This window comes from Polyodon spathula, chromosome 7, assembly GCF_017654505.1.
Source record: "Polyodon spathula isolate WHYD16114869_AA chromosome 7, ASM1765450v1, whole genome shotgun sequence".
Classification (NCBI taxonomy): Eukaryota; Metazoa; Chordata; class Actinopteri; order Acipenseriformes; family Polyodontidae; genus Polyodon; species Polyodon spathula.
This window is the reverse complement of record NC_054540.1, coordinates 57,535,624-57,563,276: the sequence shown is the minus strand read 5'-3', so window position 1 is coordinate 57,563,276 and position 27,653 is coordinate 57,535,624. Positions and strand designations below refer to the sequence as shown.

Here is a 27,653-nt window from a genome sequence, read left to right as displayed (position 1 = left end):
ACACGTCACGCTTGGAGCTTTCTTGATTTGTTCAATTTTATTAACAGTTTGAGAATAGGAATCTTTTTTTTTTTTTTTGTCTTTCATATAATTTAAATGAACAAAAACGTAAATAAAACTAACATGACAATGGGACGATTACATTAGTAAACAGATGCTTTTACAAAAATCAAAAAGCTAGTTCTTTTTATTTGTTTTTTTAATAAAAATGTTCTGGAAGTCTTATAACAACAATCAAGCTGCACACTTTCTTTTTTTTAAATCCTTTTTAAAACAGCTGGTGCTTTTAATATACAGATTTGTTATATAACCTATGTAACTATGATACACTACTGTGCATAGTTATAAGAGAGCCATTATATTAGATACACATGGAAGACAGAATATCATTGAGATGTGTAACCAAACAGAAAGCAGTAACTGTGGCTTTGCAATACTATGTATTGAATTTATTTAATAAACATTTCTAATACTGATTATTTATTTATTTATTTATTTTAATACAGCAAAGTATGTATTTGCCTTTCATTGTGTCCACAGGTGGGAATTATGTGCCTTTCCAAGAACACAATATTGGAGTTTTAAAAAAAGGAAACTTAAATTAAAAATACAGGGTTTGTTTTCATCATTTTTCCTCCTTTACTGAAATTCCTGACACTAGCGGGGCTGCCGCTTGACTCACTGCAACTTACTATTTATTGCTTTAAGGCACAAAATATAAAATGATTTTGACTCAAACACACAGAGTCTCGTGGTAGCTGCACAATTGGATACTGAAATATGTCCAGCAGTCTCTTATATTTCTACCAGTGTTAATTCTGGGGGCAAATGTCATACCTGACTGCCACTTTGTTGCAACTTCAGTTGTTGGTTTCCTTTGGCAATGTGGAAAATTGGCAAAACAGACCTGCATATATATGTGTGTGTGTGCGTGCGTGCGTGCGTGTGTGTGTGTGTGTGTGTGTGTAGCAGTGAGGTATTGCAAAGTTCCCCTCACATAATACTGATGTTACCATGTGATGCCCATCTCAATATTTAACTTTAATTCTATTCCATTGGCAGCTTGTATCATCAAGGTTAAATTACAGCACAGGGATGAAGTTTGCATAAGAAAACCAACACAGTAGATAAAGATGTAGCTCCTGTACTGATCAATTCAGACTACAGCTGGAATTAAATTGCAAGCGGGACTAAGGAACTATGCTGCAGGCTGTAAAGTGAAGGTACAAGATCCCCTCCATACTGTTAAATAGTGAACGCAATGCAATCAGTGTTGTTCTTTTCAGAGTCCAGTGAAAGCAGGTTTGCAGTGAAGGGCGGCAGGCCCGCTGGGACTCCTCTGCAGTGCGATTGGCTGGTGCAGATCACATGGACTCGAACTCGTCAATGCGCTGTTTGGTGTTGCCCTGCCGGATCTGGCGCAGCGTCTTGTACTTGTCGCGCCCCGCCCGCACATTCTCCGCGTGGATCACATCGTTCACCGTTTTCTTGGTCTCGTCCCGGGCGTTGGCGAGCTCAGAGGTCAGAGCCTTAAGAGGACAGAAAACAGAGTCACTAAATCACAGTGAACAGTGGCACTCCCCCGCTACACTCTGGACAGTCAATTAGTGAAAGGGTCTGAAGCAGCACAGTTTTCTGTCAAAATAGCTTCACTACAAATTAACTGAATGATCGTGAAATCTCTCGCAGTCAAAGTCAAACATCTAAAAAAACAAATCACATTGATGATTGAAATCACCCAGGTCCCAGAGAGGAACCACTGAATTGTGTGAATATACAGTTTTAAAAACAGCCAGGTATGTTCTCCTGTTATTCCACAGCTAAGCCCCTCCCTCTGGCCTCCGGCAGCCCCGCCCCCTGCTCACCATGAGTTGCTTCTGCACACGCTCGTTCTTCTCGGCCTCGGTCCTGCGCTCCTCCTCGCTGCGGTCCTGGATGGTCCCCTCTGACGTGAGCTCGGCGCTGGCCTGGGCTCCGTTCTCATCGTTCTCGTCGTTCTCGTTCTCTGCGTGAACAGGCTCCTGAACGTGACACACCATCACCTTTTTCCTCAGCTCCTCCTTGGTCCTCTCCAGGTCCTCCTGGACCGAGGTTGCCTGCAGCAGCACGGACACACACAGACAGTTAGGCATCTTAAAATACTGTTACAGCCGAGGAGTTCTCATTTCTACTCCCTCAAATGGGATCGTTTCACAAATCTCTTCGTTAATGATGCATAGCTATTAGAAGTCAAGGATGATCTTCAGCAATCATTAGGATCTATTTTGTAAAAGGGTTTCATTATATTAAACTGTAAAGCTTCTGATGTGTGGGCATGGTGATATAGAACCCAATTGTACCAGATTACCTAAGACTGGTATGAAAAAACAAATAGCTTTACTCTGCACACTAAGTTTAGCACCTGCGTTTGACAATGACTTACCAATGTCTGAAACGAAACTATCAGTGCCCCTACAATGAACATCCCAGATTGCAATATGGCTTTGACATTTGATTTTGAAAGCCTGTCAGCTGTATTGCATATACAGCGTTTCAGTTCATAAGGCAAGAGAACACAACACTACCTCTGTGTTTATTTTAGGAAGCACAATAACAGGACATGTGGGAATTGCCATTTATTATCATATTCTTTCAAAAAAACCCAAAATATGGAAAATAACACAATGGGGCACCCAACATCCTCCCAGGCAAACAGGATTTCCCTGCCTTACAGAAACTGAGACCACCCTTCATAGACAAGTGGAGAGCAGCGACGCCTACGCCCACACACACGGGTCACAGCTGGGGTCTATACAGAACTACATACGTACATGTGTTAGTCACACTGTGGGTCAGGTCACTATTTTTAGAATAAGGAAAAAATGACAGGGGGCTGACCAGCTTACTAAGATTTTGATCTGGGGTTAGGGTTAGGGTCAGAAGCTCGGATCTAAGCTCGCATCTTACTAATTGCTTTTAATTCCGCCCTACCTACAAATAGCTCTATGCTGGATACCCATGCGTAGTACTGTTAACCCTTTCGTGACCACTGTGCTATATAGCCCAGGATTCAAACTTATACCCTTGCTTTATTAAAGGGAATTGCGGGAACCTTAAGAGTGGAGAGGCAATAAAATGATCAAGAAAGCGCACACAGCCATGGAGCCAAAGACTCTTGGTTTGTTTCTAAGTCCTGCCGTACACACTGCTGCTCAGCTCTGACAGTGTGTGACACACAGGGGGCGCCGCACCTTCTGCTGCCACTCCATGGCTTCGGTTTCCTTCTTCTTCTGGGTGTCCTCCAGGAGGGAGATTTTCGAAGTTAATTCCGCCAGTTCAGTGGCCTGCAGAAACAGAACACGTGTCAGCAGATGTAGATATATAAAAATGAAAGCTATCCTTGCCTTTGGCACAGGTGTGCATTTAACCCTTCCACTACGGTGAGCATTCTACCTGTTTGAGGTCTGAGTGACATAACATATCAAGACAAATATCCACTGAAACTAAACCTTATTAAACGTTTCTAAACAGCTGAGAGTCTGAAGATTGTTAAGATGATGAAATAAACCCTACGATTACCTAGTTTGAATGTTAAAAAAAAAAAAAGTTTTAAAATTTACTCTGAAATGCTTTCTTCTTTACAACTTAGTGATCTCCTACCTAAAAACTGTAAAAGTATCAGTGGTAGCCACAACCCTCAGGAAGTCGGATCAGAAAGAATTTTATAAATGCTGCGTCTGGTTTTGATTTTACACCAGATTGTTTGAGGGGTGCGTAAATGCGAAGAAGTTAGCCATCAGATAGATTTGTCAACTCATCAACATCTTCTGTAAAAAAAAAAAAAAAAAAAACTATTTTCGGGTCAGTAAGCATTCCTGGTTATGTAAATCAATTTAGTGTGCTCTCCGGTAATGTGCGCTTGAAAATCAAGGTATGAATAGGAATCGAAACCCCTTCTGGTCGGGAGGTTTCAGGTAAAGTACACTTTATAATGTTCGATCACCGAATGGTTCCACCAGTTAAAAGGCAGAATAATCTGGTTACACATTTTTTCCTGTTTATTTAATATATCATTTTTCACAACAGTCTGGGGCTGACAAACTGCTAGTTTAAGACAGAATACCAAACAGTAGGCTTAATTCTTAAAACTTAACTGGGTGCACAGAATTAAGACAGCATTTGGGAATCTCTTTGGAAACACTCGTATTCTCTTTCTATTCCGAGCTGCTAAACAAAGACTACATCATTTTACACAGTATATATAATACCGTTAAAAAAATTATTATTTTTTACTTTCGTTTTTATTTGTGCATTTCTAAGTTGTCCTGCATATCCCCTACGACCCTTAGAAGTACCCGCAGGGGTACGCTTACCGCCAGTTGAAAACCCCTGGTCTAAACAATTAACATCACCACCTTACCTGAAATTTCAGTGCTGAAGTATTTTAACTGCATGCATGTTGGAAGTGATTTATCCAAACCAAAAATGCCAGGTATAAGAGAGAGGCAGGTATATCGGCTGTAGTGCTATAACATTGTGATGCCAGTAAATCCTGCACACCGAGCGGGGAGTCTGGCAGTGGATCTGGGTCTGTGGTGTCTGCACCCCTGGATTTAATCCATGCTAATTTATCTGCTGGTTTCCTCACCAGGTGCTCCTGGTTCTTCATTTGGCTCTCAGACTGATGCAGCAGGGCGGCCTTAGCCTCCTCTGCCATCCTGCGCTCCTTTTCCAGTCGCTCCGCCTCCTCCTGGGCCCGCTTCCTCTCCTGATCCAGCTCAATGGCCCGTCGGGTCTGCTCCTCCAGCTCTGAGGGGAGAGGGACGCTCGGTCAGGCTCTGTCACTGGTGCCACAGTGACTGCACAGGCTTCTGCCCTGCCTTCGATTCGCAAACTAATCTGTCTTGAGCCTGGTCAGACACATCCAGCAGACACCAGCTATACTGTAACAAGTGGTACTACACCACCCCTCCCCCCAACCTTCTAATCCTGAGCTGAATCAATGCCCAGCATTGTGTTAGGATGCACTCGAATCTGATATGTGCTTCACTGAAACACCTGGAAATTTTGAACATATTTTATTTCATTGTAAAAGCTAGGTATTAAATCCCCCCTCATAATAACCTGCAGGTAATTGGTCATGTTCCCCTATACTGTGTGTATTATATAGACAGTCCTACACTATACTGTGTGTATTATATACAGTCCTGCACTATACTGTGTGTATTATATACACAGTCCTATACTATTCTATGTGGATCCCAACCTTGCTGGGCCTTCTTTGTCTGCTCCTCGATCTGGGCGAGCTTTTCCATCAGCTCTGCCTTCTCCTTCTCAATCTTCTCCTTGTCCTTCTCAGCCATCTCTCGCTTCTTCTTCTCATTCTCCAGCAGTGCCCTGTGAGAACAGCACAGTCAGGGGGCAGCTCCATCCACTCATGCATTTGCAAGAACAAACTAAGGGGCAAGCTTTCAACAGGTTTACTACAGTCTTTGATGCACTGCTAGTTTTTTTTTTTTTTTAAAGTCTAACCAAACCACTCGGTAATAAAAGTCAAGGTCTCTTAGGCATTAAATAAGGCATTAGGAGTTAAAGAATGGAGTATTGGAAGTATGCAATCATCACAATACGATTTAGTTATGGACATTATGGTTGCATTACCTCCTGTTCTTGTTTTTGCATTTAAAAATCAGAATGGGGAAACACTGTTTTTTATTTTATTTTTTGCGAATGCTTGAATGCAGAGCAGCACTGACCTGTCCATCTGCTTCTGGTGCTTCTCCTCGCGGGCCTGCGCCTTCATCTGCTGCACCTCGATGGTGTCGGGCTTGCGTCGTCGCATGTACAGCTCGTGGTTGCCCATGCACAGAGCCAGGATGCGCTTGTTGATCCTCAGCCGAGGGGCGTAGAACACAAAGTCCTGAAACAGAGAGCAGGCATCTTTATCCATCCTCTGTGACGCAACCCAGTGCCAACTCTCCCCATTCCCACCCAGGCATACAACAGCCAACAGTCTTTTTGTTGTTGAGCCCAGGACAAAATGATCAACCTAACAAAACAATCCGATAGTTCTGTTCATGTGTCCTAGTCCAAGGCTATTCGTGGTTCTGGCCCTGCCTCTGTGCGTGAGTTACTTACTCCCTACAAGCAGGCCTGTACTTTGGCAAACGATGGCCTCTTGGTTATTCCAAGAACTTGATTAAAAACCTACGGTTCAAGGGCTTTTAGTTTGAGTGCCTTCACTTTGGAACTCACTTCCATACTGTATCCAGAATCCAGAGTCGTCTGTACTTTTAAATCTGAGCTCTTTGATTTGGCCTTTCACTAGCGAGCAGTTTGGAGCTCTTTAAAGTATTACTTGATTTTTTTACAGTGTGCTGGAATTAGTTCACTTGACGGACGCTATATACAGTTAGTTAAACTGGTTTGGTATAGTCCTTCAGAAGCCTGGACAAAGGTATTCTTTTATTTAAAGAAAAAAACTAAAATATAATGATGACAACACATTAGAAAACTTATTACTGTGTGCTGGATGGCATTTCAAGTTCCATATAATCATCTCAATGTTAACATATGCATATGAGATGCCCTAAAATGTAATAAAAAAATTAATTAAAATAATATTGTAACGAGTACTTACAGGAGCTTTTTTGTCAATCGGCTTGATTACAAACTTCTTATCGTTAAAGGAAATATTTCTGATTTCACTCCATGGGAATCCAATCTTAGGGTTCATCCTTTAAAACAGTGAGTAAAAAAAAAGGTTATAAATATAGACTACAGTGGAGCTTGTTACATGATAGAGCTGTGAAGTGCCGAGTCTGCAATGCTGCTGCCCCTTCTCAAAATATTTAGATATTCACAAGAGCAATCTGTTATCAACATTCACAATTAGCCTCTTATGTTGTACAAGTGCTTTGCAAGTAAATTACAATGCTGTGCAAAACATCGAAGAGAGATTCGAGACTCCAATGAAGCACTAACACCCAACCCAGCAGGGCATTACTTGCTATATAATAGCTCCCACAGCCCTCAGTCCAGCCCAGCCCTGCTTTGCCTGTGCGGTGTCAGAGCGTACTTGTCATTATGCTCGTATATATTGAGTCCCAGGGCGTCCACTCCCAGCCACAGTTCAGAGCCTTTCTTGTTCTTGATGCTGAAATAGTTCACTCCATACATCTCCAGATCCTGGGCGATCTTCAGGTACTCCATCATGGAATCCTCTCTGTTCAAAGACAGACAAAAGCATGGATCTCAACGTGCGCTCAAGTGCTGGGGGACTCACCCCTCCCCCATGAAACCAATACAATATATTTTACCTTAAAAAAGAAAGAAAGAAAGAAAGAAAGAATAGGGAATGGCTTAATGGCAACTTGAGTTATTATTATTTATTTCTTAACAGACGCCCTTATCCAGAGCGACTTACAATTGTTATAAAATGCATGAATGCAGACCATGCGTTTGTTTTTCTTTCTTTGCTTTTTTTGAAAATTCAGGAAAATACCAATGTGTTTAATGTGGAAAATACCAAAGTTTCTCAAGGTTTTTTTTTTCTTTTTCATTGAATTTATATTTCAAAAAGGTTTTAAATAACTGGCCTTTTTACAGCCCTGATTGGTTTCTGTGATTATTTTATCTTCTGTACAAAAAAAATAAAAGCCTATTAAAATCAGTGTCTTCCGAATATATTCCACAGGTAAAAACTAGCATTATTTCACCACCCTTTGAATGTTTCCTTCTGTTTTAGCCAAGCCTGCGCCTGCTTTTCTTTGCTTTTTGACAGTATACTGTATACCATAGTGAAAATAATGCATTTAAACTCTATGTAGCCCCATTTTACACGAAAAATTGTGTAAAAAAAGTTATTAACCTGACAGGTCCCGTCACTAACGTTGTGTAGCTGTTAGTGTGTTAAAAATAGAACCTGATTTCACTCTATTCTATGAGTCACACTGTCACAGGGCTATTATTTGGAAGTTCCAGGACTCTGTAAAGAACACCACTGGTTGATAAGTGTGACCCGGAGTTCTGTGTGCTAAGCGCAGCAGTTCTAGAATGCGCAGTATTCCCTGTGTAAGATACCTTAGAATTCCTCTGTGTTCCTCGTGCCAGACTTGAATCCGCTCCTCCCACTGCTCCTTGTTCAGTTTGTGCTGCTCCAACACCCTGCAGACAAAAAACAGCCGGAATAAATAAAGATGCCACGCCAACCAGAACCCACGCCACTTAGAGCAAACCCCCTCTTCAGCTTGGCACCCATTTCCAAGGAATGCTTTCTTACCAGAGGGGATTTGATACAGAGCACCAAATAATAGGGATTTGAATTGAGCCAACTTTAAATCACTATTAAAAGCTTCAAAAGAAATGCAAGGGTGGGTGGTGGTGTTGAAACCGGACGGCGGGATTTTAGATGGATTGCTGTTATTGTGCAGTACATATTGAATCACGCACAGTCATTACAATACTGCTGATCTCTTTGATAATGAGGTGTGCAGCCGAGCCAGCTGCCCTGTACAAATATGTACAAAGACATGGACTAATAAAGATATAACACAACCGTTGTGATGGTTCCGAACAGAAATGTATTGCAAAGGATAATTGCAGTTGAACAACTAGAGATTGCAGCTTCGCTCTCACCTCTGTGGCAGCAACTTGTCATTGCTCAGGTAACCTGTTTTGTGCAGGTCTTTGTTGAAGTCTCCGTACTTGGCTTGCACGGCATAGGAGCCAAGCAGCACAGCGGTCTCGGGCGGGCAGTAAATGTCATCGTTGAGGAGCCCTTCCTTGACCTGCAGGAAGAAGAGGCGCTGCGTGATGTCCTGGATCAGCTCCTCGGACACGTCCTCAGGGTAGAACTTCGCACGGAACTTGAACAGCAGCGGGCTCTCCTTGCGCACATCCTGGGCAGTTACCTGCAGGGGCACGTGACAAAGCGTTTACGCCAGTTTTTCATTAATTTAACCAAACTAAAACCAATCAACTAAGTTCTATATTTAAAGTTCTCCTCTCAATGTGTTTTGGTAACATTCTGCAACATCAACATGACTTTTTTTTCTCCTTTAAAAAAAAAAATAGGGTTAGTTCATTAAAAATAGGAGTAAACACTCTGAAAATATGGCTCTTACAATGGCAAATTGCCAAGCTGCTTTTACATATTTATTGAAGCGATGACTGCTGGGCACACCTGGAGCAGGAACAGATAACAGTCCTCAATGTTATAGAAGCTATACACCAAGCTGAGAGCCGGTGTGAGGCCAGAGATGACGTTCCTAACAAAACAGTAAAAGCCGCTCACCTTCTTGTTGAGCTTAAGCCATGTGGAGAAGCTCTTGGTGTCCTGGTACTGCAGTCCGAAGAACCACACCTCCCTCAGGCCGATAGTCTTCACCACCTGGGAAGAAATCAAAGCCGCGGCGTTTATTAGTGACATCACAGCTCCGCTGCACCTTGCAACTTCCTGTCCATTCTACTATGGAGGACTGTGGACCTGCAACCCCTCCTCCTTCAACAGCTCTGAACACCGCGGTCAACCTAACTAGCAAGCTCCACACCTCTACCATGAGGACTGTGGACTTGCACTACAGAAAACCTATATCTGGAAATGGCCCAGCTTATTTGCTGCCACAATACACACTGTAGCAGCAGTTACAATCTGCTAAATTATATTGGTTGATTTCTGTGTTTTTACTTTGCATTTCATAATATTTCAACTTCACTCATGTGCATTTGGGCATTTTTTGGTGGGTATTTAAGCCCTCTATAATGTTCCAGTGTCATCACAAAATACATTTAACAAGCTGGTAAAAACTAAATCTAAATCCACCACAAGCTGTGAATCAGCAAAAATCAAAGACTTATCAACGGAGCCCGGCGCAAGATCCTCCCTCCCCTTTCCTGCTGTAAAAAATCAACAAGCAAGCATCTGGCCTCCCATTCCTGAGATGGCGGGAGGGGGCAGTATAACTAAACCTCGAGGTGGGCGTCTGCTGAGCCGTGAGCTCAGAAAAGGCTGAGTTTCCAGGAGAGCGGGTAGGAGGTGTCAGAGGAGGCGAGCAGAAAGAACGAGGGCCATTGCACACAGTTAAAATAGCAAAATAACCTGCGCCCAAATGAGGCCTTGAACCTTAATAATGACAGAAGTTTTCTGTTATACAAAATAAATATGCAAGGAGATGGAAAGTTCTTGTTAGGAAGTAATTTTAAGGAACAACGTTTCTTCAACAACATTTATTCCCTGAATATAGTATTCTAGAGGACTGACAACAATACTGCAGTCACCACCATTACAAAGCAATATAGTGTGTGTGTGTGTGTATTATATATATATATATATATATATATATATATATATATATATATATATATATATTCATCTCAATGGTTTTATTCCTGGTTAAAGAATGAATAAATACTATGTATTGTAAAGCTGGCAAGTTTTCTAATAAGACTCGCACTGTCCAGACTGAAACCTCACCAACGACTTTATTCGTTGCTGAATGGAAAGAATTAGTTAGTAAAAGAGAGCTGTTTCTGTCTGAATACTAGGTTACAGGCTTGTTTATTTGTTTTTCTAAAACTGAATCATGCCATATTATCTTAAATCAAGAAAAGGAGTAGGGCTAACTCTTTATTCTGTGTCAATCCTAATTACAGTTTAACAATGCACCCAATGTAAGAGAGGGGTCTGGTACGGGGAAGTGGGATGAGCGTTCACCTAAAACATGAACTGTATCATTGTTTAACTGATGCAGTCCCAACTGAGTGATTTATCCTTGAAATTGGGAAAAAAAGGAAGATTCAAAGATTATAAAAGCAGTCTGACAGCGAATGGGTAATCCAATTGTCTGCACTCTCAGAAGATTAGCTGCAAGACCTCCTATTAAGAAAGCAATGCCGGCTCCAGTCAGCATCAGACCCAATACAGGAAAAGCTAGCCAGTTTTATTAGAAATAAACTAATGTTCCTGTTGATGCTCTTGGAAAATGAAAAACCCTGGGGAGCGCTACAGTCTAAACCAAACCCACACTTCATTAAAAGGTTAAGGACTATTGAAGCAGTACAGTAACACTACTTCAGGCTGTGTCCCTGAACACAGTCTTAATCTCCACATCTTTTAATGCACTGACATAGAGAGTCAAGTTTCCGAGTTGCTGGTTTTCTAGCAGTACTGTACTCATGGAAGGTACATTCTCACTTCTGGCTAGCACCCCATATTTACTGGGCAATGGATGTTGTACTGTGGAATCTACACGACTCTCTCAAGCTCTTTCTTTAGCCGCTAGGAACTGTTACCATCTTTGCAGAGACACAGGATCCATTGCTAGCTGTCTGGAGTTACAGTTTTCTATTCTTGCAATTACAGAACTTGTCAATATGGGAGGAAGAGTTAACTCTGTGTACCAAGCACGCCATTTTTTTCATTTTGGAAAACGTCTTTCAATAGATGTCAAACGTGCCGATCTTCTCACTCAGATTAAACATGTTAAACATTACCTCCCAGTCCATGGCTTCTGTATTGGTCTGTAAAGCATGGTGAAACACTGCGTAATGTTTAATAGAAATACCAGCAGGCAGTCGTTTCAATTTACAAACACATTGCATATGGTCATTTTCAGACTGTACCTAAACAAATGAACTTCCACAAAACTGAGCGGTCATCTCCTGGGATAACTTTAAAATAGCCTCGCCCTCTTCAGGAAATCCCTGATATTGCAACGTTTACTTAGTCACTGCACTGCTGACTAATGACGACACAGACTGAAAATCTGTGTATTACTGTTACCAAAGCCACCCAGGCCTCTCCTGGCTACAAGTGTGTTTATCCCTTCAGTTCTAACAGGGCACCGTTTCCATGTTCCCCACTTCATTATCTTAAAATAACAGCCTTCACTCACAAGAGACAAAGGGATGTCGAAAGCAAGCTAGTCTAGTTCAGGAAGCCAAGAAATTCCACTAACAGTGCAACAGGAAACTTTCTGTCTATATACTGCGTTGCCCAGGCAGTTTCACCTCAGGTTCTCATTGATTTCAACTGATTTAAAGTTAACATTTTAGCTGGGAAAAGGCTCTTTGGGAAAATAAACCGCAAAATTTGTTCCCACAGCATGAATTTATATTTTCCATTAATGCTTTTTCTAAATGTTAATTTATCCCACGTCATGTGTTTAGTGCCCAGCAGGTGGCAAGCACCTATGTAAAATCACAATTTTATTCATGGAGTGAAACATAGATACAGTAAGGTAAAGCAACACACTGTGGCTGACACGGGCACACCTTGCTGTTTACATGCAGGCTGAATGAGAGGTTAATACAGTACAGTGTGCAGTCAATACATGTTCACAAGTAGCTTTTATCATACTACACTTTCAAAAGGAAACAGGAAATAGAAAAACAGAAAGAGAGGAACGAGGGTGAATACGACAGGCGAGGATTGTATTCTCAAAAGGAATACAAGAGTCTCATTGTGGATCTACAGGAAGCCGGCCCATGTGTCCAAATGAGAACGCACAGCGCCAGAGAAAGCCCATCTGTTCCTCCACAAACAACAGAAAAGCATCCCGGACTAAGCTGCTTTCAATCAGGCTGCGTCGTGTTGCGTCTGGGCGGCGCTAAAAACCAAACGACTGCCAAGAAATCTACCAGCGCCGAGTATGAGGTCATCAGTCCGGCCACTGGGTCTTTATCCATTTATGTGGGCATTAAGTGCTTTTTGAATGCGATTGAGACTCCTGCAATAGTCGTCTCGGGGGGCTGCCAGATGTTCATAGACTGTGCTGTGTTGAAACAGCACTCACAGGGCCAGCTGCTGTACGAGCCCTTTACTGCTCAGCATAGAACAGCAGAACAGTGATTTCAATTATTCAGCTGTGTTGAGTTCATGTGAAAGCATCAGCATCACGTATTACACTGAGGCGTTTACTGCAGCTGCTGCCAACACCCTGTGCCAGTGGGTAGCTTGGGGAACACCTGGGGTCCATTACAAGTGTAACTGTGCAACTCCTAATTCACTGCAATTACAATGGCATTGCAACTGAACCTGGACACAGAGGCGGGACTGTAATTATAACACATAACTGATCAATTACACTTCAGTGTGGTATTTATTTGTCATTCGATCATTCTTGTATTTTCAAACACTTTTAGGTGACCCCATTTTTTTGAAAAAAATAAAAGTCCTATAGTATGTTTCTGTATTTATTTAGTGTAATTGTAATTTCAGGAAACAATTCTGCTGTAGTTGTAATTGTAATTGACCCCAGGTGTGGCCCAGGGCATTGCTGTTTCTTGACGGTAATCTAATAGATACCCAATTAATCTCCTATTACCCTGTTTCTCTGTTCAACATTATCTGCTGTAATTACTTAGATTCTTCATTAACATCAAGTAGCATATAAAACAATATTACTCTCCAACTACAGTTTCTAATCTAGTATACACTACATTATAATGTATTGTGAAGCAGATGGGGAAAAAGTATAAAATACCACAATTGGGTTACACAAAAACAATGTATTTCTTTAGGGAAGCCTCGTTTAGAAATGCACCCACGTATTTCCCTGTACTATGCCTATACTAGCTCATGAATGACCCTGCTATCCTATAAGCTGATTAATGCCACATTCACAGACTTGAATACATGTACGATGGAAAGCTGTGGCTGTTTCCCATATTGCATCAAATCTGGCAGGAGCATGAGCCTCGTCTGGGCACAAATCCCACAAGTTAAAGGCAATTATTTTACCACAGACCCTCTTCACACATGTCCCCAGCCTCATGAAACAAACAAACTTCATGCAGGACAAAATTATTATAAACACAGACACCAGAAGTGTCACACTGCAGATAACTCCACTGACCGCTCTAGTAGTCCAGGAGTCCAACTGAACTGAAAACTATGTTAGTTTAAGACACTGAAACAGTTTAATTATCTATCCAAGGGCATTCTTTCTGGAAAGATTATCAGTTCTAAAACAGGGTTATAATATAAACTATATTACTAACCACTGGAAATCACTGCAGACTGCCTAATGCATGTGTGTGTGTGTGTGTGTGTGTGTGTGTGTGTGTGTGTGTGTGTGTGTGTGTGTGTGTGTGTGTGTGTGTGTGGCAGCAGCAGCAGGCACAGGGCACACATTACAAAGCCAGTCTGTGCTGTCTTGAACGTGGAGAGCTGAATCAATTCACAGAGAAAATGGATACTGTGAGTCAGCGGTCGTCAGTTGGCTAAATTGGGCCTTAGGGGATTACAGCTGGAATAGTTAACGGACTCCCAAACAGCTGTAACTAATAATTCTTGTCGTTCTGCCCCCTGCTCCCAATCCAGACTTCCCATCCTTGCAGCTTCTGTGTGTTGAAGGAAAGTATAACACATAAGCAGCTCTTATCCTGCTATTACCACAGCATGTAGGGACAGGCTTATTAAATGTAACCCTTTTTTTGATAAGACTGATTTGAGGGGCTTGTTAAAAGGTTTGCTACTTTAACCCCTCCCCCAGTCTGGACTACAATGTGCAGTACACCAGTGTTCAAATAGGGATGGCTGCTTTTATTTGTACTGAGCGAGACTGGGGCTTGCAGAACATTGCAGTGGAAAAGTACTCAAGTTACTTTCTGTCGTTAAGTAACTTGAGTATCTTTGCTAAATTGCATGGTTTTATTTTTCCAGAATATCAACTTTTTTATTTTTTTTTTTTTTTACAGAGCTTACTGTGATTCCAATGAACCCAAAACTCTTCAAAAGAAACTCATGGTTCTACAATATATCTGCCCAGAGTAAGTGTGTTTAGACGAGATTTCCTGCCCTGCCTTACATTACCAAGACATTACGTCCCACAGCTAAGGGCCAAACAGCAGCACGGTGGCACAACCCAGCAGACTCCAAATCTGCACGAGCACTAATAAAGCAGGGCGTGTAGACACTACCAGGAGCAGTGATCTGCACCAGGGGGGCACAGTGGGCAGCAAAATCCTTAATGCAAACAAAATGATTTACAGTCATTTTAAGGTGTGGTGGGGGGGGAGTTCAGCACTATAGAGATAGAGAATTTTTTAAGTAATTCTCTTTCACTGTAAAATGCACACATGTTTACTGTCCCAGTTTTATTATTATAGTTATTATTACACAGAATTTCCTAAGACTAGAAACCTTGAATAACCCTTCAATTAAACGTTTAGGATTAATAAAACTAACAAGAACTCCTACAGTCTACATATAGCAGACTGCGCTGCATGAGATGGTGCCCTGCTGTACCACGTCGCCACGGCACATTGAGAAGCATTAAGTAGCGAATGAGAGAAAGGCTTCAACAGAAAGGTGTCAGTCTGAAGCAACGCTGCTGCTGTGCTGGTCACAGGCAGGGTGTTCTGTCCATGCAGAGAGGCTGCAGTAACTGAGGGCAGAGCCAGGGCTGTGAGGAGAAGGACTCTTACTAAAGCGGGAACTGTACAAATCATCAGCACTAAATGCACTGCCTGCCCTTTTCCATTTCAGCATGGACAGGGCAATGCACTACAGTCACCCATACAACAGCACCAAGTCATTTTAAAGAAAGGCTGCACTAGGATAATAAATTCAACAGTTCCAGCATCTTTAACAAATGCATAGACATACATTGTAATAGGCTACTGGCCTGCTGTTTTGAGTGGAGAGGCATCATCCCTGTGTGATTAATAAAGTTAAAGGAGGGGCTGATTAAGAGCTGACTATATCACCAAAGCAGGCTGTTCTATAACTAAAGGCTTCCAGGTAGATCAGCATTGGTGGCTTTATGAAGAGGGGCCTGGCCAGGCTTGGACCTACCTGATCAAAGAGCTGTTTGCCAGTGGTGTTGGGCTGGATGGCAAACTCCAGCTCTGCATCCATTGTGGTGACCCTCACGCTGATCTGTGAAGAGAACCAACACGAGAATATTAGTGTCAGGAGAGTACTTGATTACCTGTCCCAGGTCAGCCCAGACACCAATACAAGAAACCCCATGACATGCCCAGTAATCTGAAAGATCTCAAGTCTTCCAGCAGCCTTGTACAATCCCGTATAAACCCAACTCCCCTTCATAACATGTATTCAGTTTTGTGTTTATAATAGCAATAACACCCAACGCAAACAGCAATGCACTAGGACCCTCAACTACAGTGCACTATTACATAAGCACAAATCACACACAATGTGTTTGTAATTCAAACATGAATGTAATTAGGTTATAGACTACAGTAAGGGAAGGGAGTGCACTGTTTCTGTCTGTGTTTGAAATCTGAAAACTTACACATGAGGTCATCGAGTAGAAAATTGATTTTATGGTTCTCGTCTCTTCCAATGTAAGAGGTCATACTGGAACTCTAAATGTTTATGAGTAGCTGCTAAAAATAAGGATATTGTTGCCAATAACTTCTCATAATGGTAAAAATGGGAAGTGAAAGGCTAGTTCTGGGAGCCACCCAGTTTGTAATGAAAAATCGTCATCTTTCTGGGTTCAATCCTGGCTGGGAGGAAGCAAAAGCATAGCCTAGCAGAAAAACACATCAGGATTCATAAAAAATAAATAAATAAATAAATAAAATATTTTCTTTGTTTTGCTAGTCCTTCATGTCTGATTAAATATAATGTCAAGTCTGATTAATCAATTAATTAATTAAATGTAATTATTATTATTATTATTATTATTATTATTATTATTATTATTATTATTATTATTATTATTATTTATAATAGTAATACCTCAGTCACCCTGTCAAACCTTTGGCTCAAAGGATTCACCATTTAAGCTACAAGAAGAGTTTAGCTTCGGTTAAAAGCTAGAGTAAACATATCTAAGGGGTGTTTATACAGTGCTCAGAAGACTCCAACAGCACACTACACTACAAAACACTCAAAGCTGAAAGAAGCCAAAGACAATCACTGCATCAAGAGCATCTGAAAACAATAAGTGGTTTGGATGTAACTTCAAGAAGCACACGCAAGCTCTCGCAGTGCCAGGCCTTCCACAGGTGAGATGAAACCGATTTCATGATCATGTTTTCCATTGAGGGCGAGGGAGAAGGGAGGTTTTCTGTGCCTGGTACGGCTGTCTGCCAAATCTCTGCAGAGTGGGAGGCTTGCAGTGTTTAGAGACCTGCAAAGCGTGTTACACTGCCAGGGATGAAGACTCAGTTAGAAGCGGAGAGAAGACTGACTGTTGCAACCCTTTCCCGGGAAGCTGGTCCTTATGGTAAATCACTTGGCAACCGTGCCACTGTCAGGGTACCAGCCTGAGACAAGGCAGCGAAGGGGGTAGGGTAATGTACTGTATTAAAACTGTGATTTCTAAATGTAATGCTGTCCCTCTTACAGTATGAGTCTATAAATATACTGCAAATGAACTCATTGAAACCCCACAGTTCCATCTTGTATTGAAACCCTTCTTTTCTTACAAGCCATCCATCTATCCCTGAAAAAGCCATTTATTGAAGAGCTTGCTGACTTCCAGCTTGAAAAGTTTTCCATATTTTGAAAACTGTTACTCAAGCCAGAGTTGTCATTAATTAGACTCCAACCCTCCTGCACTACTTTTTCATTAAAATGTCTTGAAACCTTATTTCATATCAGTAATCCATTCATCGACCATCTATTGGATTTCAATAGCTTTATTCTTCGTGTCATAAAACACACATCAGTGTTTTGCAATTTGCTCTTGTTCCCAGGGTCACTTATGGGAAAAGCTTACCTACGCTTTCTAATTAGAGACCTTAGTCACTTATGCTTTTGTTTTTTTAATAATAGCTGTAGTCACAGTAATCCACCTCAAGCCCCACACCATTACATGCCTAAGTTTCGTGGTAATCGTACTAGACCAAGGTCATTCTAGCACGGTGTGTGCTAAAAACATTCAAGCTTCTAATTATTACCTCAATTGCTGTTCTCAAGAGGTCACAAATTAAGACTGGACTGTCTTTATTACTACAGTCTAGCCCAGCTCTACCATCCCTTTCACTAACTCCTGATCCAAGCTTCACATATTTAACAATTGTACTGCTTCACAATCTCAACATCTTGCTCTCATATATTCCAGTGCAGTTACATTTATTTTATTTAGGAATACAGCAGGAGTACTCACAGACATTATGTTTTCCCCGCAGGTCTCAACCTGTTTCTTAAAGGTTCTCCTGCCTAACCCCGCGTTTCCACAGAGTCGTATGAAAGTGCTTGCCATTTTAACAGGGATTACACTCCATTAAACCAGCCCCCTTCTTCAGCAGAGTTAAATGGGCTTTTCAGACCACTAATCCAATCAGAGCTCGGGATACTACGGGGCCCAGACCCCTGCTTTAAAATGTGACCTGTTACTCAGTTTCAGATTGAACCCTTCCTCTGTGTCAATCAATATGAACAAGTCAATGGAATGCCTTTATTATAATCACACGGAAGCAGAGTTGCTAAGCCTACCCCAGGCTGAAATTCAGGACCACTGTGCTGTGCATCTGCCAGGAATGACCAACATCCCAGAGACAGCTCTGAAGTGCTGAAGCAAGCGGGCAGACAGCAGCTGCAGGGCACTGTGAAAGGCAGGTTGTGAACCAGCTGTATCTGCTTGATCTGTGTGCTGGGTGAAAAGCAGGATGGAGTTCTGAGAGAGTGAGCATACTGAAGGTGTTATCAGGGAGTTACTGCATAAATATTTCAGCCTTAAATCAGCAGTAATAACTGACGTTTTTCCAATGACTTTGACAAACTGGATAAAAAACATATTTTGTGCGGAACTTATGGAATGAAAAAAAATATGTAAAAAGTATTTTGTGTTGCAAAACATACCCATGGCGTTACTGCTTTCCTGTATTAGTTAACACTGCCACACAGTAATACTCACTTCCAGTAAGCAAGACACACTCAGTGCTCTGCAAGAAAGCTACACGATCATACCGTACTACCAGAGAAAGCAAACCACATCCTCTTAGCGAGGCCTTTGAGCCCAAGCAGGCTGACAAGCTTCACTGCAGGAGTGCTCCTTTGAATCTCATTAGAGAAAATATAATGAGAAATACAAAACAGCTACAGTTCAGGTGTGAAATTGCATTCATTTTAGCTCAAGTCACATGCTTTGACTGTATATCCTTTTAAGGGCATTATCTGACTGACCTCAAAGTCAGCAATCTTTAGGTGCAATTCCTGGAAATGGGGAGCTGACGTTATGTGACCTGCTACTTAACCTTACGAATCATTGACAAATGAGATAAATAAAATAAAAAAGGCCTGAAACAATGGTCTGGAAGCCCCAGCTGGCCAAACACTGACGGTACACATTCAGAAAGGGCCAACTGAGTGGGTCGGAGGAGATTGTAAGCCTGTCTCACTATGACCAGCCTGGTCTCAAACAGTCTGGTAAGAATGACAAAGTTCTCCACGCTGGCCACGCCCCACTCCCCTCACAAAGGGCTGCACTATTTCACAGTTGTGTGGCTGACGATACTGAATGTGTGAGTGGCCCTCTCTCAATATCACAAGCGCCTGTCACAAGGCCACTTCCTGCCTTCACCAACACGAGAACGAACAGGTCTGCTGGGAGGGGATTGCAGCAGGTCTTTGTGACAGCAGTGTGTGGCGCGGAGCACTTTCCCCCTTCAAAACCTGTTACCAAGCTGAAGTTTATTATTTCTACATGTATATTTGTATTGCATCAACCGCTAAATAATGAAGCATTCATTATAGTACAATGCTTCCCTGTGCTTTACCATACATCGCTGTGCTTTACAATGCTTCCCTATGCTTTACCATGCTTTCACTGTGCTTTATTACACTTGGCTGTGCTCTTACTATGGAAGACTCTTAAGGGAAGGTTTACAAACCCTACTTCAAAAAACTTTACGAACATACCTATACAATTGATAAGCAAAGCCCATTATAATTTATTTATTTATTAATAAAACTTACAAAAAAGTTTCCCATAATAAAAGCATATAAAGGTGTAACAAAGCACAGTGAAAGCAAGGTAAAGCACAGGGAAGCATTGTAGCAAGAATGCTCCACTCTTATTGGAGGCACTACAGTGAACTGAGACAGACAGATAAAGAGGTAAGCAACTCAGAATAAACTCCAGGGTGTTACTGGTTACTCCAGAGCACTCCCGGCCTGTTGTGTCCAGAAGTGAGGACACTGTGCGACCTGAACTCTGCACAGTCAGGCATTTCATTACAACATTCAGACAGGCTTGCCTCGAAATGTTTCACAAACTATTTCTGGTATAAAAAAAATAGCTCATCTTGAATATGCAAAGGAGGAACTAAGACTGAAAGTGCCGCCATGGTAAGGGTGGGTCTCTTAAAGTTCTCTCAAAGTGCTGCCATGGTGAGGGTGGGTCCCTTAAAGTTCTCTCACAGTGCTGCCATGGTGAGGGTGGGTCCCTTAAAGTTTGCTCGAGTCTATTTTAAGAACAATTACTGAATGAACAATTATTGGTATGACCTAGAAGTCACAGGCCTTTCCTTTTACAGTAACTGACTTCTCTCGAAACCGACTGAGGTTCGACGCTGGGTAATAATGCAGGGTTATTAGTTTTTAGCCCTCTTATAACCTTTTTCGTACCTCAAGTTGTAAAACGTCCCTATGTTTCCTGATTAACTCCACAAAGCACTACAGTGCCTTGAGGCAAGCACACATAACACATAGCATGGACTCCCAACAACAACTACACGGATTTTCAAACAGCTCTGTCAACACTTCATGAATACAGGTTAAAGGTCAAAGGTCACATGGAATGCAGGTTTTACAAGCATATAATTTGGAGTTGAACGGTTTAACACAGTCTTCGAAATAATCAGTAGGAGCCTGGGACTTTAAAAACAAAGATTAAAGCAATGAGGAGACAGAACATGTACGAACCGCTTCTATTTTAGCACAAATCTAATAGGTTACACCCTTCCTAAATGTTGATTTAGGATAACTGCTGCACAGCCTGATTCCCAGTTACACTGTCTGGACTGGGAGTGCTCCTATTACTGGAATGCCCAGTGATTCACGACAGGGGGTGCCAACTGTAGTTTCATTCACTAGGATACAATGCTCCTGTGCTTTCCTCAGAAATACAGATTCCTGTGTAAAGGATTTTATCCTCAAGGGGTGAATCTACCTTGTTTCACAGTTTATGTATTAAACTATACTTGGAGCCCTTAAAAAAACTGACTACATCATTTTCTGTAATATTTACTACAGTAAAATTGTATGTAGTATAATGGCCACTACTTAATTACGTACTGCAACCAGTATTTAAAAACTATGAAAAAGGTCTCTGAAAAAGGTCTGTTTTAATTATCCAAAGAGAGGTGGAACTAAATACCCTCTATTCTATATAAATCCTGCCTGGGTGTTTCCCCATGTATTTACTAAGTTTTGATCATTACAAGAGATCACATGGCAGCACAGTATGTATCACTGGCTTAACCCGAAAATGACCCATCCTAACCCCTTGAAGTACACAAGGAATAGAGCAGCTGTTCAAAAGGTTCTTCTTAAAACACATTTGCATGTGACTCAAGCATCACGAGGAAACTGAAAATTTGGATGACGAGATCCAACCTGCACATTTTAAATCGTGTTTCGTGCACCTCATTGTAAGAATAAGAAAAGATAGCAACTTTTTTTTTTTTTATTTATGTCCCCTTGTACTTTAAAGGGTTAAGGAAAACATCCAGCATTAAACAAATCAAACCTGGTCCTCCCTGTGGTTTTAGACCTCTCTAAATAAGAATACCCTGAAGCGACTAATGCGCTTCTACAGATGCTGGTGTTTCAAGAAACACATTTTGTTAAGACTTTAAAATGATGTTCTTGGTGTTCCAAATTATACGCAACACGGTCAGTAATGCGGTTACAGTGAAATGTCTTTTATATAATCTTCAGGCTCAGAGCCAAACTAAACTAGTAATCAAAAATTCAGCAACGGTACCAGATGCAATATTCATTAATATCACATACAGACCTTCTTAAAAGAAAACTCTGCTTAAATATATGATCAATGTAATTTACTGCAGCCCGTCGAACAGTGAACCACTCTGTCTGACCACAGCGGGGAAGGGATTTAGCTTTCGGCTTCCTCCTGTGAGACTTCTCTGCAATAACAATGCAGAGGTCAGCAACATGCCAGCAGGGTCAAACACCAAAATGTGTTAAATAAACAGGAAACAAGAAGGGGGACAACTTTCTATACAGAAACTTAAACACTGGAAGGGATGAAAAACGTGCAACTTGGGTGTTTAGATTTCACATTTCTTCAAAACAAGTTTCATTCAGAGTTTATGGCATGTGGATGGTTTCTAATGCAACCTGATTTGGACAGGAAGCTTGCAATCTAATACCGCGGCAAATAAACCATAAAACCCAACCAAGGCTTGTGTAGTGGGTTCAGCAGTTAATGAAACAAACGAATCATCAATGACTTCTTTAGATTAAATAAAAACCTGTAGCAGATCGTTTACTGAAGACAATACAGGGATCAAGATGAACTGAGTGCACTGTGAATAAAAACACCATCCAGATACCTTGCAGTCCTTCAGCACTCACTTTAGAAGCTATGAGAAGTCTCCCAAAGTACAAGAAATGATTATTGGATTAGATTGGGCATGCCAGCAAGCAAGACACCAGTCTTGAAATGTGTTTGTCAGAACGTTTCAGTTTTAACCCAGTGTTGCACCATGCAAATCCAAACCACCACACAGCTTGACTAAGTTATGACTTTGTTCTCTCAGACTGCTCTGCTTTATAGCACCCGGCTGCAAGATTCAGCTGCAAGCCCTAGGATAGTTCACATTATTTACCCTTTAACACAGGCTACCTCCTGCAGCTTACTTTATTACAAACTGTTAATCTCCGCTCTGCTTGTCATGCTTCCAGAGGTACTTAATGCCCTGCTTACATACCACTGGTCTAGCCACACAACTTACATGTGTTGCCTCTGTTGCTAAGCACTTTAACGGTTTGAGAATTTAAATGCAAGATATAAAACGGTACAACAATGAACACATAGCTTCATTTCACTAGCAAACACCAAGAATCAAATATTTCACTCGGGTGCACTTTTGCATTCTTATATTCTTGCACTAAAATGCTTGTTGAGTGAACTAAAGACAGAAAGATCATCCCCGGCCTTCATGTTGTGTCTGCTTTAAGATCTACTATTTCCTGGGGCGAGCCGGGCAAAGGACCAAGCGATGAAGCTCACGAGCGACACACTAAGCACTCAATAATAATGATACAAAGACAGAAACACTAATAAATTATATAAAGAATCTATGCCATCAACAAAAATACACACTTTCCATGTTGAATAGTACCTGATCACGTGGTATATTAATTAAGCATCAGTACTATGTGTGTGTTATTGATATGAACGCACTGCACCATCCTTACCCAATTCCAGCACCAGCCTGGTAAAACTACCCCTAGCAACACAACAACACAGCAGTGACAAGGTAACATGAACATGAAACTGGTCAGCCTGCCCTAAACCCTTGCAATAAACGCACCTCTACCAGCTCTACCCTATTCAGAAATCAGCTGGGTTCAAGGGCATTGGAGGTAGGTCACGCCCTGAGTCTGAATTCTGCATAGCAGCTCTATATAGAAGCAGATTCCTATCTAGACTCCCTCTGTCCTTTAGTCTAGCTTCTGTCTATTTTCAAAGCAGGATATCTTGACAGGCAGGGACAAGCCTGTTGCTGTGCTTGGTTTGACAGAAATCTGAAATACTGCCTCTACTAGAGATATAGCTGTGCTGTAGCGTCGGTGAATAGCATGCCTCTTTGGACAATAGATGGTTATAGTGGAGCTATGATCAGGATGTATTCAAGGCTCCAGCTCTCATGCTCCCCAAGGACTGTCTCTGTGTGAAGGATCTCAATTTGGACTTTGCTCAGCACTCCATTCTTTTATTTGATTGGTACATCTCGCACACGTGGAAAAACCTTAGCTACAGACGGTTTGGTCTGATTGTTACAAAATAAGCTAAAGCATGTAATAAATAGACTATGCACCGATTCTCCACATCGGCATGACAATCCTTTTGCCAAAAAAGAAAAGGAAAAATCACAAGTTCCGTTATCCTGATTTGGCCTGCTATTATTAGACACTACACTCCTAGCTGAAATGCTGGAATTCCCCCCTCATTACATCACACATCTCCATTTCCATATTGCACAGACACTGAGTGAGTGACAGTGTGTGTGTGTGGAAGTCTAGGGGGGCTCCAATCAGTGCTTCCCGTGAGGCTGTGTAGTGGCGAAATAAAGCAGATTGGCTTCCTAGCCTCTTGGGTGATGACTGAGCTGAGATAACACCAAATCACCATGCTCCCTGTAATGGAGAGTTTTGCTTTATAAACTGCCAAATAAGGCCGTCTGAACAAGGCAGCGTCAAGTGACTGAGAGCCAGGAAAGAGCCGGCAGGGAGCCGACGTAGGACAGAGAGCCTTGAGTCACTCTGCAGCACAGTTTCTTGGGAAGTTGAACCAAGGCCAGCAGCATTTAAGGAAGAATTGAATACCAATTGGTTTTAGTACCAACCCCAAAATGACTGTTTTTTTTTTATTTAATTTGCAACCAAAAACTGGAACCTTCAATTGTTTTTCTTTTTATTACTGTTTTTTAAAATATAAATCTATTCAGCAAATTGAGGGTGTAAATAAAATGAATGCCGTGGCAACGAGACAATGTAGAAAAAAAAAAAAAAAATTGCTGACCTTAACATATTGTTGGTGTAGTCCTTCAAATTTAAACAAAAATCACTATACATTGTACATTACAGTAGAATCCTTTTATGTTTACGGTATAAATTGGCTTTCACGCATGACATTACAGTCTGTTGATTAATTAAATAAAGTCTGGTAACTGAGATGCTGTTATTAATTAAAGAAGTCAACAGCAGTCTGGAACACTTTCAACATCAAATCATTTTCCACCCATTGAAAACAGACCAAAAATAACACATTTAACTCTTTCATCTCTACCTCCACTCAAAACAGCAGACCAGTAAAAATACTAAACTTGTGTCTATCTGCTGCTCTTTGTATATACTGGCTGGGTAAGGGAGGGTAATCTTTCTGCAGGGTACTTACAATAACAAGCAAGTGTTTAACATGTGTGGAAACGTTACTGTTTAAATGAGTGCTGCCACGCCAGTCTGGTAAGAAAACAAACAGCTGCTTGCACAGGCCTTGGAGAAATCTTTCTGAGGGAGGATGCACTTCACTTCAGAGTTGCTAACCTACTCAGATTGAATTCCCACCAGATGGCAAACTGCTGAATTCAAGAATTTGTTATTATTATTTACTTGCTTTTGTTATTTTAAAGACTAACAAAAGCGTAACTTTTTTTAAACATGATATTACAACTGAATCAAGACTAAAAATACTAACAAAGATCTATTCAAAGTGTAAACTCAGGAGTTCTACTGTCTTCTCAATGAAATGCAATATAGTTAGGTGTACATGAAACTGTTCTAGAACGCTGGTAAGTAAGCCAGCTGATTTCTTGAATTATTATTTCATTAAAACAGACTCACATCTTTTTGAACAGGTCAGGACCCAGAGTTTATAAGACCCAGATATCCACGTCTTTGATCTGCACAGACTGATACCTGAGGTGTCCATGGTATAAATCAACGATGTCATGTGGGTGTACAATCATTAACCGAACAAACCAACCCGTAAGAGAGGCAGGACTTCAGAGTTAGCAAAGAGGTTCTCAAACATACTTGTTTGGGGGTCCTCTTTTTAAAAACAAATTGAAATAAAGAATAAAAGAAATACAGTGTGAATGTTTAATGTGGATATATGGTATCACAAGGCCTCTCTCTTACCACCACAATGAAATAATGTTTTACTGAATGTGTTGTTTTACAAAATAGAACTTTTCAGAATCGACCACTGAGCTGCTAAGAGACAATTGATTTATTTATTGATTTATTTGCATGGCACCAAAAACACATCTAAACAGTTACAACACTTAAACAGCTGAGCTAGGGGGCTGTTAGTACACAATACACTATGACAACAAGGCACACTGCAGGCAGACCAGCTGGTCTATTTGGGGTAAACAAATATTGGTAAAAAAAATAATAATAATAATAAAAGGTTTTATTGTAAACTGATGGCGACGTGGAGAGAATGGAAACACACAAGTTGGGCAAACAGACAAATCAATCAAGAATATTTATCTCAAATGAAAACTGCCATTACTGTAGATTTAGAAAAAAAAAACATAACTATAAGTATCTAATATTCCTTTTGAAAAAGTGAAAATGAAAGTGATATAGGATTATAAAAAAATAAATAAAAAGTTTCCATGTGTGGGCAGTTAAGATCACATCCCTGCCTGTATATCCACGGGGGACTGCACATTCACCACGTTACGCATTTCAGTATGCACTCATGTGGGCGACAAGCAACCGCGCCTTAGTGTTAGCAGTTTACCAGGGACTTCAGTTTGTGTTAGCTGCTGTGCGTAGTTGTTTTAAACCTGACTGTCAAAAAGTCCCAGTATCCGATTTAAAAAAAAAAAAAAAAAGGATTTGTCCATACAGTACCCGCCTATGTGCAACAAAATGAAGCAGGGCTACGGGCCTAGAACTGCGGGCAGACAGTCGGCATTTCTAGGCACAGAAAGGACCATTCAATTCTGGAGGCACACTTTTCAGCCAATCAGGTTCCAGTACACAGGGGTTCTTTGTGCCGCTATGAATAACTGTTTTTCGAGACACAGTGCACTCGAATAGCAATAAACCGAGGGATGCTGCGAGATACAAAGTAATGCGCATGGTTTCCAACAGCTTCGACCCCCTCCCCCCTCTGCTTCCTGAAACTACTAACCCTTCAGTAAAAACGAACTCTGTAATCGCAGTTTCATGTTTAATAATGTTTTAGTTTCTACCTACCGGTACACAAATTCAATTAATCCGTGGATAGGGCATGAATTTGATTACGCAACGCTAGTATCATTAAACACTGGCTACAGTATGAACGGAAATACCCTACCAGCGAAACTGTGTTCTGCATTTCATTTTTAGACATTACCAGTCGCTTTCTGTACTCGGGAGTCCACAATCGTAATTAAAAATATAATTAAGGGCAACCATAACTTGTTTCCCCAATTAATCTCACACACTGAGGAAATCTGGCACACTACTTTGATAGCAATCTTATTAAAAAAAAAAAAAAAAAAAAGGATTCCTAAAAAAAACAAAACAACACACACACACACACACACACACACACACATATTATATATATATATATATATATTAATAGCATTCGTTCAAGTTCATTCACTTCGTGCCAGTCTTAACAACAAGTAAGCAATTCAAGTAAGTACTCACGGTTTTCGGCATTTTATTGTCTTGGTCTGCTCAGAGCTTTGACAAAATGAACGGTACACACTAAAAACTTTTCAGCAATTACAACTTTTGCCCATCAGCTACTACTAGCAGCAAGGTCAGCCAGAAGACGAACACTGCCCAGAGAAGTTACTGTACACCGTTTAAACAAAACTCTTTTGGAGGAACTTGTTTTTTGTTTTGTTTTGTTTTGTTTTGTTTTTCTTTTTTTCTTTTCGGCAGTTGTCTCACGTTTGTGTGGCTCAATGTTATCTTGTGCTCGCAGCTCTGAGTTCTAGCTGAATTTCCTGCTAACGGAACTGTCTAAAACCACACCCAGGAAAAA

At 41.1% G+C, this 27,653-nt stretch overlaps 1 protein-coding gene across 2 annotated transcripts; it reads right to left on the bottom strand.

The window, feature by feature from the left end:
* Positions 1 to 18: 18 nt before the first annotated feature.
* Positions 19 to 27,653, bottom strand: LOC121318925 (moesin-like). 2 transcript variants are annotated; one of them, XM_041256129.1, is made up of 13 exons: positions 27,311 to 27,653; positions 15,779 to 15,862; positions 9,275 to 9,370; positions 8,617 to 8,891; positions 8,062 to 8,145; positions 7,058 to 7,204; positions 6,620 to 6,716; positions 5,736 to 5,899; positions 5,246 to 5,376; positions 4,628 to 4,788; positions 3,231 to 3,323; positions 1,866 to 2,096; positions 19 to 1,529 (listed from the first exon to the last, which is right to left on the bottom strand). In XM_041256129.1, the coding sequence occupies exons 1-13, from the start codon at positions 27,320 to 27,322 to the stop codon at positions 1,365 to 1,367; spliced, it is 1,740 nt and encodes a 579-aa protein (XP_041112063.1). In that variant the 5' UTR covers positions 27,323 to 27,653; the 3' UTR covers positions 19 to 1,364. The 2 variants fall into 2 exon arrangements, with proteins under 2 accessions (XP_041112063.1, XP_041112064.1); XM_041256130.1 differs by lacking the exons at positions 8,617 to 8,891; positions 9,275 to 9,370; positions 27,311 to 27,653 and having other exon boundaries at positions 15,779 to 15,837.